This window comes from Dipodomys spectabilis, unplaced genomic scaffold, assembly GCF_019054845.1.
Source record: "Dipodomys spectabilis isolate Male_0828 unplaced genomic scaffold, ASM1905484v1 ptg000264l, whole genome shotgun sequence".
NCBI classification, from domain to species: domain Eukaryota; kingdom Metazoa; phylum Chordata; class Mammalia; order Rodentia; family Heteromyidae; genus Dipodomys; species Dipodomys spectabilis.
Window position 1 is genome coordinate 6,843,453 of NW_024870941.1, and position 17,418 is coordinate 6,860,870.

Genomic DNA, 17,418 nt, shown 5'->3' on the forward strand with positions numbered 1-17,418 from the left:
TTTGGGAAACTGAGGGAAGAAGCATGCAGAAGCGTGGGCCTTGAGTACTTTGCTGGGAAAGAGAACTCTGTTCTTGTCAGCCATGGGCACCAAGGAGACCCACAACAAGCTACTCAGAACAGTGTGTGTGGGGTGGGGAATGTATGCAACTAATAATACAAGTTCAAGATCACTTTGGTGGGCTGGGAAAATTAAGATGTCTGTGAGGACGGAAATTAGAGATTTCTAGGCTTCCTTCTTCCTCTTCCCCACCATTCCTTTACTTCCAGCCCCACTGCATCAGCCTGGATGTCCCCTCCCTGCATCCAGCCTCATCTTCCTGCATCTGCTCCCAACACAGAGACCGAGGGATCTTCCACACTGGACACGGTAGTGCCGCCTCAGAGCTCATCATCATGTAGCTCCAGGGAAACAGAGGGAAAGCTCCATCAACCTAGGGACCACCCTCCTCCTCCTCCCCCTTCCCCAGCACTGCTGGGCACAAGAGCAACCTACAGCTCTCAGACATCCAAGACTAAGTCTGTCTGCATCGCCGTCTGTCCGCTCTGGGGGAAAGTGGAATAAGGTGACAACCTTATAAGACCGGCCCAGCTTCTGAGCTCCCTATGACTGGAGGCAGCTAGGACCTCTGCGGTAAACACACCACAGTCCAACTTCCCCCTTCTGCCCAACCCTGCCATCTTCTTCTTCTCCAAGTGTCCACCTTTATATCCAAAGGCACAGAATAGGAAAGGAACAGCCAGAGGTGCTCTGCCAGGTTCACATTCTTGTGGGAGCAAGGGTATCAGGCAGTGCTCACAGAAGAATGGGACTTTGTGTACCCACAGACCAGGGAAAGGCCAGCAGCGCTGAATCGGTCATCAGCCAGTGGCTCTGCTCCCTCCCTGGACACAGAGAGCACTGAGCAACGGTCACTGCTATCTCTGCAGCCACATCCAGAATACAGGCAGGCCCCCCCACCCCCACCCCCATGCCCAAGGCCATTCTTCCTTCCTCCCCACAGCCCAGTGGGCCTCTGTGACATGTCTCATGTATTCTTTGGGTAGCTCACCTTCCACCTGGGTGAGGGTGCATGGGTAGAACACTCAAAGGCTGACGGGAAGTAGGAGCTGCCACTCCTGAGTATCCTGATGATGCCAACTTACCTTGGCTCTCATTGCTCTCAGGACACACTGGAGACGCGTGCGGGCTCCAGTAGAAGCAGCTCAGCTTGCTGAAGGCCCTCTGAGAGGACTGACATGGTAACAAAGCTAATCTGCGTCCCAGGAGTCAGATCTCATAAGCATGGCCGCAGAAGGCTGCACCCACCTGTTTTCTGGCTTAGCTGGTAGAGGAAACACTTGCGCAAGTCGGCATGATCCCTGAAGGTCAGCTGCAGAAGGGACCCGGACTTCTTCAGTTTCTGCATGAGCCACAAGCCTAGCAAGACAAAGATAAATAAGTCGGGCACAGGTGGCTCACGCCTATAATCCTAGCTACTTAGGAGGCTGAAATCCGAGGATCTCAGTTCAAAGCCAGCCTGAGCAGGAAACCCCGTGAGACTCTTATCTCTGATAAACCATTCAGAAAACCGGAAGTGATGCTGTGGCACAAGTGGTAGACCACTCGCCTTGAGCTGAAGAGCTGATAGACAGCACCCAGCCCAGAGCTTAAGCCCCATAACCAATGAAAGAAAGAAAGAGAGACTCAGAGAGAGAGAGAGAGAACTGAGACAAAGCAGAGCAATGTGAGAGCACTGCTCTAAACTTCCAAATAAGAGAGAGGGCGGCATTCTGGCAACTCTCTGGAAAGTCAGAGGTTAATTTCTCCCTGGTGATAACACTGTGATGGCTGTGATGGCAAGGCAGCAGGCAGCAGAAGGGGAATCTGTCAATATTCTCCGAACGAACGCCATCCGCGTCTGCAAAGTAGGCTGCAGGAAGAGTCTCCAAGGTGAAAAATTCAGAGGAATGTTCCTCACACATCACCTGCCGCTTGGTGCCCGCACGCTCTTCTCTGCACTCACATGCCACTTACTCTGCTCAGAAAACCCTTCCCACTGCCAGCAGCCGGCCTTGGAAGCGCTGCTGCTCTTCCCAGGTGCACTGGACCTGGCCTTGCTACTGTCCCCACCCCACCCCACCCCACCTCCAGCCTCCTCCCTCCCCAGAACAGTCCAACTCTTCCAGCCAGAAAGCAGCGCAGAATCAACTCTATTTAACTTTTCAGATTGACTGATTTCCTTTTTCCTTTGCCCACTTAATTGTCACTGATTCTATGATGGAAAGACTCCCTCCTATATACACACTCATATGCACACATAATATGCACACATTATATATGTGCAGCATCGTTATATATAGCTAGGCAGGTGTGTGTGTGTGTGTGAGAGAGAGAGAGAGAGAGAGGGAGAATAAATCAACCCTCTGTATCTGTGGGTCCCCTCTCTGAAGACTTAATCAACCAAGAATCAAACACATTTTCAAATCACTGTGTCTGTGAAGAACATATACAGTTGTTATTTCTTCACATTATTTTCTAAACAACAGATGATAGCAATTATTCTCATGGTGTTTGCATCGTATTAGATATTATAAGCAGTCTAAAAGATGATTTGAAGCGTACCGATTGCATTTGTAGGTTATATACAAGCACGGTGCCCTTTTGTTTAACAGACAGATGAATCCTCAGCTTGAGGTCTCAGAAGGGGGTTCTGAAACCAACCTATGCTCCAAAGAGACTGGGAGGGGGGTGGTCTGCGTGGTAAAACATATAGTGTTCCATAAACATGCCCACATGTAGACACAAACACCTAATACATAGGCCAATTCTTGTGATGACTTTGGGGGCTTCTTCTTTGAAGAGTTTACCCAACGACAGGGCCGCATCTCTAATCCCAGCTGAGAAGAGGCTCCAAAGCTGCAGGCTTCCATCCGGAGCCTTGGCCTCCAGTCTCAAATTCTTGGTGCCCTAGGTCCCGGCAGAGGGCTGCTGCACCTGGAGACATCTTACCTGTGCTGACCAGGGTGCTGTTGTTGTACAGCGTCCCCAGGTGGGGCCCAGACAGCGAAAGGAAGGTGTGGAGCTTGTTGAGGTAATACCGGAACCGGGGCCGGGTGAGGACCGAGCGGATGATGATGTTGCCCAGAGAATGGCCGATGAAGCTGGTCAAGGACAGAGAGGATGCCCGTGAGTGGACCAGTGTGGGTCAGCCGCTGCCGGGAGGGCCCACAGCCGTGCCCTCAGCTCCCAGGGCCTCCGCGCCCTGCATCTCCCTGGACCGCAGGGGCACAGGATCCTGCCAGCTCCCCCTTCCCAGAGTTTTCTAGACTCTGTTGTGAACAGCAGCTCTGTGCCATGTGGTCGGGGAGACGTATGGCCACCGTGCCACCTCCTCTCTCACTCTACCTGGGAGAAGGAGGGTGACATTTCTGACACCCACCCCTGAGCTGCCCCTCCCTCCACCCCCCCCCATTCTTGGACAGGATAAAATTGGAATCCTGTAAGTTTGGTCCACGAGGGCACTCAGAACCTGACCTTGGAATCCCACTCCACGTTTGCTCCTTTCCTCACCACCCTCCCTCCTCGACTGAGCGGCCTCTTCTCTGTTCGTCCTCCGTGGTCTGCCCAGCTGTCCTGCTACTCACTTATCCATGGATCCAATATAGCTTACTTTGCAAGTAAATACTTACCGAAACCCTATAGCACGAGCCGTGTACTGCTCTCTCATGATACACATCACACCCACCCAGAACGGAAATGCTACAAAACTGCATTGCCTTACTCCCGTAGACCTCATTTGTGGAAAAAAGCAGTTATATGCTGTCTCTGAGGTCTACACAGGATGACTTCATTGAGAACTTAACTCTATGTCAACATCACATTTGTATGTTTAATAAAAATAGAAGCTACTTCCCTTCATGTTAGTCATTTTAGCACAAGTTACTTATTACTGGACAAAAACAAAATTAGCTCTAATGGAAGCCCTCTCCTTGGGTAGGAAGTTCACTCAACTCACAGTTGCATCTTCTCAGTGCTAGTCTATTTAACAGACTAGAAAGCAGTTTGATAGATTTTAAAAGTTTGCAAAAGTAAATTCATGAGTCTTAGAGTAGGAATTCAAACCTAGTGATATTTATAAGTTTAGTACAAAATGGTTATTCACACCCAAGTATGACAGACATGTTAAACACGCCTGATACTCCTGCCTAAAAGCAATGGACTTCATTAAAATCACAGATTACCAACATGGTTCACAGAGGCATCATAACAAACTGGCACTGCAAACACTCAAGAGAAAACCACCCGTGTTCCCCACATCATTAACTACCTGTGGTTTCCTTTTACCTAATTCGGGATATGGAGAGATTGTACAACTGAATGTGTTGGATGATTTCATCTAACAATCGATCCGTCATGGTATCAAAGTCTGCAAATGTGTCCATCTGGAAAAAAAGAAAGGGAAGGAGCCAAGGTCAGGCTCTGAGCAGAAGCCATCTTCCATTAAATCGCGTGGTGCATTCTGGGAGCATGCCCAGGCTTGGGGTCACACAGTTGGGATCTGACTACAGATCCCAGGAGGAAGTCTTCAGGCAGCTCTTCCCACTTCACAGACTTGGAAACAGACTCTCATTTCCTCGTGTTCTGCCTGAGCCAGCTTTCACAGTGTGCAGACACGGCATTCCGCTAGCTCTGTGAATCTTCTAGATATCATGAGATGGGCCACGGTTCCCTCTTAATGCATCTGTGCCTAGGATCTAAGGCTTCCCTAAGGGAAACCTACATCATCCCCTGAGCTCTTAAAGGTAGAGAGTGTGGCCCATCCCTCCCCATCAGGTGAAGGATTGATTAAGATATGGATAATATCCCCAAGACTGTTGTTGGTATTATCATGGCCATGCAGTCTTTCAGAGCCTGTCACTTCATCTGTAAATGACTGATTGAACACACTCGTCTGCAAAACAGTCAGAAGGACGAGGCTTGATTTCAAATCAGAGTTGGGACCTCACCAAGCAGAGTACTTTTTTTTAAAGAGATTTCTTGCCATTGGATCTCCTTATGGGCTTTTCACAGTTAAAGAAATCGTGGCAAGCTATTGTGGAATGTCATTAGCACGGAGTGAATAAACACTGCGGTAAAGTGACTCCCAGAGACCCAGAGGCAAGGCTCCCGTGGAATCCAGGTTGAATCATAGAACAGGCTGCATCAAAAAGTGAATGGGAAGAGGTGCAGAGAAGACAGGATCTCTGCCAGACCTTATTTGATAGCCATGCTCAGGTTCCTGAAAAGAAAACTTCAACCAGATCAAGTCAAAGACACAGGGAGGATTAATCGCTCACATCCCTGCTCCTTCCCTCCAGAGCTCTGGGAAACAGTTCTCATCATTCTTGGCCACATATCAAAATCTAGAGCACAGTATCTCTGCAATCTCACATGGAATGCCCACATCCAGGCCAGATTAGGTGCAACCGGGTTCACCCCAGAGCCTCCGCTCCCTCCTCTGTAAGAGTTGGCCGTGTCAATGGTTACGAAGTCAGAATGAGAGATCAATCAGAGCACCCTGCACATCGCTGTTCTCAGATAACGATCTCCCCATTCTGCCTCTACTACTCCTCTTTGCTACGGATGTTATGTGGCCTTGAACACAGGAGGTACCAGAGACAAGCTAACAGAACTAAGCACCAACAGGTCACAAATGTGACAGAACTTTCCCTGTGCTTGCTGGCAGATGGCTCTCTGTGCAACTACCACTTTCGATGGTCCTAGGATTGTTGACTTAAAAAGCAATTCTATTCCTCAGTGCATACTCGGGTTTCTTCCACCTCAAGTGTCAGTTTGCTGGGCTGCATCCTGCCAGCCTCAGTCTTGCTTCTGGATTCACCTCGGTGTCTTTGATGTCGACACCTCCTTAGGAGCCCTGTGGTTCCGTCTTCCACTTCTACCTGCTCAGCAGCCCTAACCTGGCTCTTTCTGTTACACAGATGAGGCTGTATCCTGTCCCCAGATGCCCAAACAGTTGCTGCACCCCGCGGCCGCTCTCCCTAACACAGCCCTCCGAAAGGAGCCGACGCACACACCGACATCAACACCTATGTTATCATTACAGTCAGCAGTCACCTCCGGAAGGAAACAAGGCCCACGTGTGGCCCCGTCTGCGTGCGCCAGGGCCCCTTCAGTCATACCTGATTCTTTTCCGACATCAGGAAGTCCAGCTTCCCCCCAGGAAGCCCCAGCTCTATGAAGGTCTTCACCAGCCGGAGATCTGCACTGTTTCCTGAAAACCAAAGAGAAGCCCCACCCCATCCTGAATCAGAGAAGAGGTGACCCCAGCCACTTTCTCCTCCCCGCCTTCCCCTCTCCCCAACCGTATGGCTCCCAATGCTTTTAAGCAAATAAAACAAGTCGAGCCTCCGCTGCCCTGCGGTTGCTCAGATGCTCAGAGGCCGGTCCTGCCTAGCATTCCACGCAGAAGCCTGGCCCGGTCCACTTACCCGTGGCTGGTGAACCGCTGGCGGCAGGCCGGCCTCCACCCTCCTGTTTTCCCAGGACATTCTGTCTGATATGGCATGTGACACCAACAAGCCTCCTCTTAAGTTGCTTGTTTCACACAGGGACTAGGCAGTGGTGCCACTTTCAGGTAATTAGCCAGAGCTCTGGATGAACCCATCACAGAGTATCGGTGCAGTGAGAACCTATCTAGATAAAGGATCTCCACCCAGCAGGGGGTCATGGAAAACCACCTTGACGGGTGTTGGTGGCACATACCTGTAATTCTGGCTAGGGGGAAAGTACAGGTAAGAATTCTAGCCCAAGGCCTGCCCTGGGGTTCGGGAGGTGGGGGAAAGAGGGGCATGTGAGCCCTATCTGAAAACCAACTAAAGCCTGAAGTGGCAGAGTGCCCACCTAGCAAGCCTAAGGTCCTGAGCTTCAAATCCCAGAACTCCAAAAAAACAATAAAAAATAAATTAAAAAAATAAAGCTCCTGACGAATCGGAGCAGAGGAATGAAAAGTTATTCCTTCCAGGCTGCTTCTAATACCATAAGTATGAATAAGACAATGAATAGATTCCTGAGCTGCTGCTACTGCTGCTGCTGTTGCTGCTGCTGCTGCTGATGATGACAATGATGATAATGGGGAAAATAGATTTGGTACAACAAAATCATTCTTCTTTCTGTGTGTGTGCCGTTCCTGGGGCTTGAACTCAGGGCCTGCATGCTGTCTCTGAACTGTTTTACTCAAGGTTAGTGCTCAACCACATGAGCCACAGATCCACTTCTAGAAGTTTGGTGTTTAATTGGAGATAAGAGTCTTGTGGACTTTCCTGCCAAAGCTGGCTTCAAACCATCTTCAGATCTCAGCCTCCTGAGCAGTTAAGATTAGAAGTGCAGCCACTGGTGCCCTGCCAATAGCTTTTTGAGCTTAAAATGCAGACAGGTCTTGGGGTCTAGTTGTACCTACGTGAATTTTTTGGCCTATTTTTTCAACTGAATCCTGGTGGAGCTGAAAGTTAGAAGCTATTTGTTAAGATGTTTAAAGTCACCTACTTTACTGTGTGAGTGAAACCCACAGGGGCCAAAGAGTTCTTACAGTCGAAGTGAAGTGACAGTTCATTTTTTTTTTACATTTTTTATTATTATATCTTTAAGTAGTTATAGGAAGAAGTTCCCATTCTACAAAACAGTATATGAGCACAAGGTGTCTGGCAACATGAGCCAATGATTCAAAACACTGTGGAGGAGCCACCAGGAATCTGGGAGTGTCCCTGATCGTTAGGGATAACCCCTGTGATCACATGCCACCTGCCCAGGGGGCCTATCACAAACCAGTGGGCAGCTCATCTCTCTGGTATAAAACCAGACCTGTAAGCTGCCCCTCTCATTGTAACTGTCAGCCTTCACGTGCATCGTGAAGAAAGGTAAATGCCTATTTGATTTTCCTGATCAGATTTCTCCCTTTGACAACAAGGTTGAGGTCTTTGTCCCTGCAAGCCTGGGAACTAGCAGCATCTGGGATATAAAAGGTGCTCCAAATGAGAGAAGACTAAAGCAGGTAGCAAAGCGGTGTCTTCCGCTAACCCGAGCACCTTAAAACAAGTCCATGTGCTCTCTACTCTAGCTTTATTCACACCATTCTATTGACCCATGGACTCTATGATTCTAATAACTCATACATTTCATCCTAGCTATATATACACTTCATTCATTCACTCCATTCCTTCTTTTATTCTGAACATTCAATTAGTTATTCCACTTCCTCATTCTACTGATTCATTGAATTTCCACATTACATTATATTCATTCATGTATCTCAACTACCCAAGAGATATTTTGTGTTACAGAGAATTTGTTTTTCTTCACTTGGGACAAAACTATGCCATCTTCCTAGGTTTCCATAGCAATGTATTCTATATTGGCTATCTAACCATATTTTTAAATAAATAAAATTTTTTTTGGTCGTGGGGCTTGAACTCTAGGCTTGGGCGCTGTCCCTCAGCTCTTCAGCTCAAGGTGAGGGCTCTACCACTTCCAGTTTTCTAGGTTTATTGAAGATAAGAGTCTCATGGACTTTTCTGCCCCAGCTTTGAACTGTGAGCCTCAGATCTCAGCCTCCTGAGTAGCTAAGGTTACAGGCATGAGCCATAAAACTTAAAAAAATTAAGAAGTAAAATTAATTTAAAATAAAATTAATTCATAAACAGTATGACTTGTAGATGGTATGAAAATTCCAAGAGGGAACTAATTGGGACTCACCATCTAAGCCGTGGACACAGACAACTAGATGAATGCCATCCTCCAAGTTTTCTTCCTCTTCCTCTGGTGGGAAATACGGGATGTCAGAAGCTAGCACAGTTAAGTCACTGTAGAGAAATCCTTCAATCTTCAGTTCTTTTTTAAATTTTTCTTTGGCCTGATAGAAACTGGAGAATACACTAATTAATCACAAGCCAAGAGGCACAGTTCATGTGGGGCAGGAAATGACTTGGGCTGGTGTGCAGGAATGATGCATATCCACAAGCTTGGTGACAAATGCCAACCATGAGACCCTGTGAGATGCTGGTTCAATCTGAGCAAGAAGGCAGGTGAACATCCCAAGAAAAGCACAGGGATTTGGTTCTGCAAATCGAATAGGGCAGGGCAGGGCTGGGTAATAATCCCAGCCCCAGGGATCCAAGCGAGTCCCTGAAGTGATCTCCTACAGGAGACTTTCCTTCTCCTGACCCACGAGCCTGCTGTGGCTCTGCCTACTTCAGCTGCCCAGCATCGCCTCTCCTAGTCTCATAGCCTGGGCTTGAACATGCAGTTCTGGATGACTGATTTCTTCTCCACCTGACCACAATGCACCTGGCCTGGTCACTGTGAAGATGGCGGCGATGCGCACAGACTCGGGAATCCACATCTCCTCTGACTCAGGTCAGAATCCTGGCACTGGCACCTGCCATTTCCTACGAGTTGAATGCCTCACATGAGAAGTGTTTAGGAATAGAAGAGTTTTGGATTTCACGTTCTTTTGTTTTTGTTTTTTTTCCCTCCAGATTGAAGTGTGTACATAGATATAATGAGGTAGTATCCTGGGAGCAAGACTCAAGTCTAAAAATGAAATCAAGCTTTTGTTTTCTATATGCCTGCTACATACAGTCTACAGGTAGTTTTATGTAGTAGTTTAAATATTGATTTTTCATGGTATAAAATTTTACATGCCTGGTATTTTGGAACTCCAAGGGTTGTGGATTTCAAGAATACAGGCTTTGGGACAGGTCGGTGGTACTGTGCTCTTGCAGCATGAGTAAAGTCTTCTTGGGGTGGATCTCCAGCACACATTAATTAATTAGTAAGGTTTAGATATGTGAGTGTGTCAGATTTTGGAATTTTACATTAAGGATATTACTATTATTAGCTGTATCGTCATCACGACCATCATTATGATCACTGCTATCATCACCATCTCTACAACCACCCACCACCACCACCACCACCACCATCATCACTACTGATGTTTTCCTCGTTCAGAGTGTCCTCTTCTCTAAGAAGCTAATCTAGCCAGGTTCCTCCTACATTCCTTTTACCTTTCAGCTCCACAAAGTGCATGAGAACCACCAGCCACATGTACCCAGTCAGCATCCTCGCTCCCTGCCTACAACAATCTGACTCTCAGACTGTCACCTCCTCAACAGGCAGCACAAACTTAGCCAGGCATTGAACAGCATCTAATTGTACTTGTTCAAGTGATGACAAGAGTCACAGGTGACTCTTTCAGTAAGGGAAAAGTCCTAAGTATCGAGCTGTTATTATTTTGGATGGTAGGATATGAGCTTAAGATATTCTGATGAAATGATGCTATTATAAACTCAGTCAAATGTATCATTTGTAAGTTTGAGAGAAATGTGAATACAAATCCAAAGGGGGGAGTATGGGGAAGAAACGCAGCAGAAGGACCAGTGAACTTGATAAATCAACGATATTAAAGAGGGCTCAGGAAGCAATTCCAATGAGAAGCAAATCCTACCACAAAGTCTTCTTTAAAAAACAAAAACAAAAAAAAAACCTTCTCAAAATGTGCAAAGAACAACTCAAAATGCTCACGTATGTCACAATTTAAATGGAGCAAAATTTAAATGTCCATCTTTTCCTGATGTAAATAATAAATTCTGGTACAGCCACACAGCGGAAGGCTATGCAAATATTAAAACAGATCAATCAACTTTGGAAGGTATTTCTAAAATATTAATAAGTTTGGGATGGGGGTGGGGTAAACTTATTTAGGCGCTGTGGGAATAATCCTGGTTGGTTTGGTTTTTTGTGAACATCAAACACATACATGGGAGAATCTTGATATATTAAATTTCTAGGCAGCAAATTGTGGAAGAGCATCCAAGTATGCTATCATGAGCTTGGCTTCTTGATCCTTATTATCACCGCTTAGACTCACTATTCGGCACCTCAGCACTATTCAGCACCTCAGCACTATTTAGCACTTTGACACTTCGGCACTTGGCTCACTTAGGTGAGCACTCACAGCTCCTCCCTGCTTCACTAGCACGCGGGGAACTGAGCATCTTCGGAGGGGGAGGCGCGCACCGCCGGCTTACCTGGACATTCTCTCGCTGACGTCCTCCTCCAGCTGGCCGGAGTGGGTAGACATGGCCCCAAAGGAGCCCAGAGGCTGGTGGGTGATGGGGGCCGGGGTGTGTTTGGAGGCGAAGCCGGCCCTGGCTGGGGTCTCCTTGGGCACAGAAGAGAAGGGGAGGCAGGTGGCCGTGCAGGACACGGACAGGTTGACCACCTCCACGGTCTTCAGGCTGTCCAGGGCGAAGGTCTCGGCCGGGCTCAGGTGGGCTCCCAGTGTGGCGGGGCCGGCCTTCAGCTCCTGGTGTCTCCAGCCCTGGGGGGGCGCGGCGTGGGGCACGGCGGGGCGCGGGGCGAGCGCCTCGGGTTCCTCCTCCGTGTCCTGGGCGGAGCGTGGGGAGCTGCGGGGCGTGTCCGGGGAGTGCCCCGTGGACCTGTCCTGCGGGCCTTCCACGAGCGCTCCAGGGCGCGACGTGGTCCCAGGAGGCTGGCGCGGTGGTGATGGTGGTGGCTTCAGGTGGGGACCTTTGGTTTCCACGCCCATGGCGATGTTCTCAGTCCTGCCATCGGGGCCTTCACGATCGAGGGGACCCCTGGCCCCCGTAGGGAGGTCCAGGTATCCGGGGCCCGGCGGCCTGTCCACGTCCGTGACTGTGCCAGAGAGCTCGTGGCCGGCTGCGCCGTCGTGGGTTCCGAAGCCCACGCAGGATGGAGAGCTGTGTCCCGGGGAACCGGGGCTGTGGCCGTGGCCGTGCGTCTCCACGTCTCCAGCAAAGCCTCCAAGGCACTGGGCGTCCTCGGGGCTGCTGATGTGGGGCGCGGACGCCGACTTGGTGAGCCTGGTGTGCGCTGGCTCGCGCGCCTCGTCCTCGAAGGGCAGGGAGCTGATGGAGGTGAGCGAAGCCTGGGTGCCGCTGGGCAGGCTGCCGTGGCTGCCCGCGTGGCTGCCTGCGTGGCTGCCAGCGTGGCTGTCAGCGTGGCCCCCTTCCAGCGAGTTCCTGTGCCGTGCGTGCCTGCGCGCCGCCGGCTGCGCGCCGTCCCGGTCCCCGGGCGGCTCCAAGGCCCGGCTGCGCGCCTCCGACCAGGCCACGGAGCTCGGCTCGCTCTCGATGCCCGAGTCGGAGATGAGGGACGAAGACCGCTGGATGGCCCCGGATGGCCCCGACAGCTCCTCCGTGCTGGGCTTCTTCCCCGGCTCCCCGCGGGGATCGGCTGGGGTGAGCGGCAGGCTCAGCAGCCCCTGCTGGGCCTCGGGCTCCGCTTCGGAGATGGCCAGTCTTTGGTGACCTCCACCGGCTCCCACTTGGCCCAGCACAGTCCTGTGGGGACCGGAGTGGTCTCTGCAGCCCCGGCTTTCATAGGGGGCGCCAGGGAGCGGCTTGGGGTCTCCTGGATGGTGGGTTTTATTGCTGGATTTCACATCAATGTAGGTCAGGGCCGGGCCCCGTCCGTCCTCTGGGCCGGTGCTGCTCCTCCGCGGCGAGTCCACCACGGCCAGGGCGTAGGTCTTCACCGCAGGCCTCTGGCCAGCCCAGCCCTCGTCCTTGGCCACGCCTGCTTTGTTCTGGAACTCGCCTATGGTCAGGTACACCTGAGACTCGGAGCACACGTCCACGTGGTGCGCCGTGGGCGCGCTCCCACCCGGCCGCGGGCCTCCCACGCTCTCCCTGTCAGAGCTCCTCTGGGGCGCTTTCACAGAGGACAGGACAAAGTCTTGCGCGAAAGGTGACTTGGGGGTGGCAATGTGGTTCTCTTCTTTTCCTTTCAGATCCATGATTGCCGGGCTTGTCACTGGGACGTCGAAATTAGGGTAAAGACTCAAATTATGCCCTGCAGAAAAAGAAAAGATAGAAAACGGTGGGATAGTTCACAAATTGGGGTCCTCACAGTACGCGAATGTCTGCGTGTGTTGAACGCAGAAGATTCTGAGAGTGCTCTGTGCCTGCTTCGTGAGGAAATTCTCTTCGGAGTTTTCAGATTTCCCAACTGACAGAAGTGTCTTTTTGTTGTTGTTCTCTGGGCTCTATCTTGTTTATGCTAACCAGGTGACTCATGTCGAAACCCTAAATAGTTTATCCTGATGAGATACACTGGACAGGGGTGGACAGAGCTGGAGACAAAGTCATATTTGTCCACCATCTGGGAAAAGACTGAATTCAATCTCAAGTTCAGCGGACTTGCTCTAACTGACAGCATGAGCCCTGTCCCAGGACTGACACACTGAGAATACAACTTCTGATCTAGAACCTCACAGACCTCATCTTCTCAAACCTAACAGCTGGACGCATGGAAGGCTTCAGAACCTCCGAGATTGCATCTAGTGTCTAAAATGAAGCCAATCTTATGAGGAACTGTGCTCCTAAATGTGAAGTCTGACCTAAATCACCACAGTTAGTGTCTGATTTGCATCGTGCTAAGGAAAAGCTCTCTGATCTTATCATTATTACTTACTTTATACTTACCAAAGGTAGCTTAGTAACCACCACTTGTAAATACTCTTTCTCTATCTCTTCACACACAGTATTGTCAAGTAAAAAGATCTCTCCGCAGCCAGGAAGGCCTGACTGGCAACCTAGCTTGACATTGCTACTTCACAACTCTGAAACTGTGGACATGGGCAGAATGGTGGGACGGAAATGTACTTTTCCTCTCCTCCCTCCCTCCCTCCCTCCCTCCCTCCCTCCCTCCCTCCCTCCCTCCCTCCCTCTCTCTCTCTCTCTCTCTCTCTCTCTCTCTCTCTCTCTCTCTCAAACAGAATATGTGTTTAATCATGTGATTAAGTTCAACAAACCTTACTGCTGATAAAAATATTAGACACATGCTGCCTCAGAATGATAGCCAAATAAACTTTCTCTTCATTCCTGGGACAGGTACTTGACCTTGTTCAGGCAGTTAGGGATAGACAACAAGGTGGGAAATAAAGAGTATAAATCACCTTTCTTGAAATAAAGAGTATAAATCACCTTTCTTGTTCCCTCCACGGTTCAGGGAACTCCAGTTCCAGCGCATACATGCCTAGACCAGAGGCAAAATCAGAAGGCAAGCCCTGATTTTTTTGTCCTTTTGTTCCAGGATAGGTAAAACCCAAGCCAACAGGCATTCCATCTAGTAGGCAAAGCCTTTTTCCTAAGGGACTAGGAACTTAATACCTAGCTAACCAGACAGAAAAGCTTCTGATTCCCCCACCCCATCCCTACCCCCCACTCCTGATGATAGGGAATGGTTTCCTGCCCAGAAGGTCACCAGTTCCTCCATTCTACCTTTCCTCAAGAAACTTACTCAGTTTACCTTAAACACCTCTCTAGCTTACTGTTGTTCTTTAATGGCAGAAATAACAAGCCCCGCCCCTGGAAGGAATCAGCAGATCCTCAGCTGAGAACAGTCATAACTCACAGTCACGGCCACGGTAGGAAAGGTCTCCTATGGGGAAGGAGATTTCTGCTTTCTTCAGAAAACCACTCGTAACTATGATGGCTCTAACCAGGTTAATTATCCCATGTGCCACCAGGAAGCTTCTAGAATTATTTCTTTTCATAGGCAGATGGCAGGAAGTCAAAGCATTGAAAATTTTAAGGCAAAATATTCTCCCTTGTCTTCTCCCTTCCTCTCTCTGCTCTCTTTCTTCCTTATCTCTTTCTTCTCTTTTCCCTTCTCCTTCCTCTTCCTGCTTCTCTACTTCTTCCTCCTTCTGTTTTCCTCTTCCTCACACACTCTCTCTCTCTCTCTCTCTCTCTCTCTCTCTCTCTCTCTCTCTCTCAGACAAGCATAAATGCTTCCATGCCTGTCGTTAGCACGGTTCTGATCAGAGAACAATGTGATACATTGTTCATTTTCCATCTACACAAAACCAAAAAGGGAGACTATTTCCCCTGAAAGGTTTAAGTCTTCCAGATGGTTTTCATAGACGTGAAATGAGTATGATCTCTTCTGAGTGTTGTTATGGAGTAAACCACCATGACATGAGTTGGAAGCCACATGGGGTTTCCAGACAGGATCATCACTCACTCTGAGTGTCATTCATGACAAGGTCGAGGAATGACGTCTCCATCACATGGACGCAGTCTGAGCATCCAAAACACTGAGCACATTTCCCCTCCTCCGTGAGACCTTGCCTACGTCCACCACAAATCCCAGCGTGTTTTCTATACACGCGTGGTGCCACTCATCACCCAGGGGATGATCCGCTTCGTGCATCTCTTTTCCACTTGAGAGAGAAAAGCTTATGTTCTTTCGCTGTTGCCCTGGGGGGTAGGATCAAGTCTAGTGCATATTTGATAAGTTGTATTCATGAAATGAATTGAGAGTAGAACAGAGATGAAACAAAACAAAGGATAGTATGCTCTTTAGTTGTACTGGTTTCCAAAAACAAACAAAAGCCCTCAGTATCATTTAATCCCAGAATAGTACACTGACATTCCATGTGTGTAAAATTCCCTGACTTCGGCAGTGGACCAGGCTTAGGAATTGCCACCACTACTTCTAGAAAGCCGAAACTCTCATAATCAGGTTCCTCGGCAGGAGATCCCTGTGAAAATATTGTGTTTGATAAGTTGCTGCCAAGATTGTTTTTTGAACCCGATTTCCAGAGCATTTCTTACCTTAGTCAAATCAACACATCATTGCCACTATTCCTAAACACTGATCAAGATGCATTTTAGTCATAAATCGCTTTGCTGAACATCAACTTCTTTGTACAAACTACTTTTTAAAAAAAAAGAAAATAAAGAGAAAGTAACAATGAAAACACCAGTCATCCAACCAGTGGAAAAGAAATAGCCCTAAAATGAATATGGTCAGCATCCGGGGGTCACACTAGAAGGGAGACATTGTGGGCAGTGCTCCGAATTCTAGGGTGAGGATTCTGTGGGGCCATAGATAGAGCAAGAGTGAAGAGAGGAGGGAAGAGCAGGAGGTCAGGCAGAGGGAGGCCACAGTACATTAGCTATTCATAGATCAATAGGGGGTATGGTTAGCATGTTACAAGCACAGCTTATACATTCTTAGAACACGCAGCATTGTATTAGCCTGACCCTGGCCAACTAACACAGGCTGAATCAAGGACAACAAAGAAGCAATGCAGCAGCCATGAGTAAGGCTCAGAATTATAACCCTGAACCAGAGAGATGGGCGAGGGTCAGACGCAAGGAGGAGATAAAGCCAGGTATGTGTGTGCTGTTAGTGGGATTGAACTCCTTACACTGTGCTTGGCACTGCAGTTAATGTTTCAAGGGTAGACTTGTCCATTATTCACTGTGACCCGGATAGGTAGAAATTGCAACCCCTTGTGTCCAACTTCATATGCTGGCCATTGGGAAAACAACGCAATCGTGCTATCCATCCAGACCTCACAAACTGACACAAACCAAGCTCACTGGGAGCCTGGAACGGAGCTCGGGTTTATGGTACAAACCAGTGCACAAGTCATGGTGAATGGCTGATCACGGCCCCACATTGTGTTTTCAATATGGAAGTGGAACTCTTTTACTTCCCACTTTATGCCCTGAGTAAAGGATAGATGACAAATATTTTCGAAAATGCCATGGCAAGGTATTATATAAGTGCCCCCAAACTCACGAGGGAAAAAAAAAGTATATTGCTATACTTTTGAATCTGGGACTAACGTACTCTCAAAGTCATTTGTGACAGAAGGAGGAGATCAAAGCCAAGCATTACATTTGAGTGGCAATACGGACCTTGCTGTAAAGGTCATTTGGAGGATGGGAATAGATCAGGATGGTGTGTGTGTGGAGAAGCCCCAGGGAGACAGCCAGGCCTCAGAGTCACACAGCCCTGACCCTGAGGCTGGAGGCCCAGGCTCAGGCAGAGCAGAGGCTGCAAAAGAAGAGGTGCTGGCCCTAAACTATTCCATACATAGGGACAATAAATGGCTTAGAGAAACCTGCAAAGGCAGATGTCCACAGGAAGAACTCTGCTAGCCATGTATTGCTGAGTTGAAGCATCAAAGGCACTGACCTTCAAGGGAGAGGGAGAGGGAAGCAAGGGAGCAACCCCAGGAAGGCGGGGGTTGACTTTACCAGGGATGCCCAAAGGAAGGAGTCTCACAAGGAAAGCAAAGCTGACTTATAAGCAATGAAGATATGTAGTGTTCACATACTCCTGCGTTGCAGGGCTGAATTTTATATTCATAGACTGTCTGCTAATGCTTGGAAGGAAAAAAATGGGAGACAATCTACAAGAAGGCAAGATACTGGCAATATGAGAGAATCTAACCAAGGGTTTTTATCTCTTTTCTTCTCCAATGCTCCACATAGTCTATAAATGATTAACACCTATACATATATGTATGCATATGTATACCTAGATTATACACACTGATACACCGCCACATATGTTTACATGTATGTGAGTACCTGC

General features: G+C 48.8%; 1 protein-coding gene across 1 annotated transcript in view; it reads right to left on the reverse strand.

Annotated features, from left to right (window-relative positions):
• Positions 1 to 17,418, reverse strand: part of Fam135b (family with sequence similarity 135 member B) — a 142,468-nt gene that overhangs the window by 3,055 nt on the left and 121,995 nt on the right. Inside the window, exons 12-17 of the mRNA XM_042699932.1 lie at positions 11,067 to 12,873; positions 8,731 to 8,897; positions 6,162 to 6,253; positions 4,327 to 4,424; positions 2,992 to 3,143; positions 1,309 to 1,419 (exon numbers count right to left, since the gene is read on the reverse strand). Of these exons, the coding sequence (XP_042555866.1) occupies positions 1,309 to 1,419; positions 2,992 to 3,143; positions 4,327 to 4,424; positions 6,162 to 6,253; positions 8,731 to 8,897; positions 11,067 to 12,873 (2,427 nt within the window). The remainder of the gene's footprint in view (positions 1 to 1,308; positions 1,420 to 2,991; positions 3,144 to 4,326; positions 4,425 to 6,161; positions 6,254 to 8,730; positions 8,898 to 11,066; positions 12,874 to 17,418) is intronic.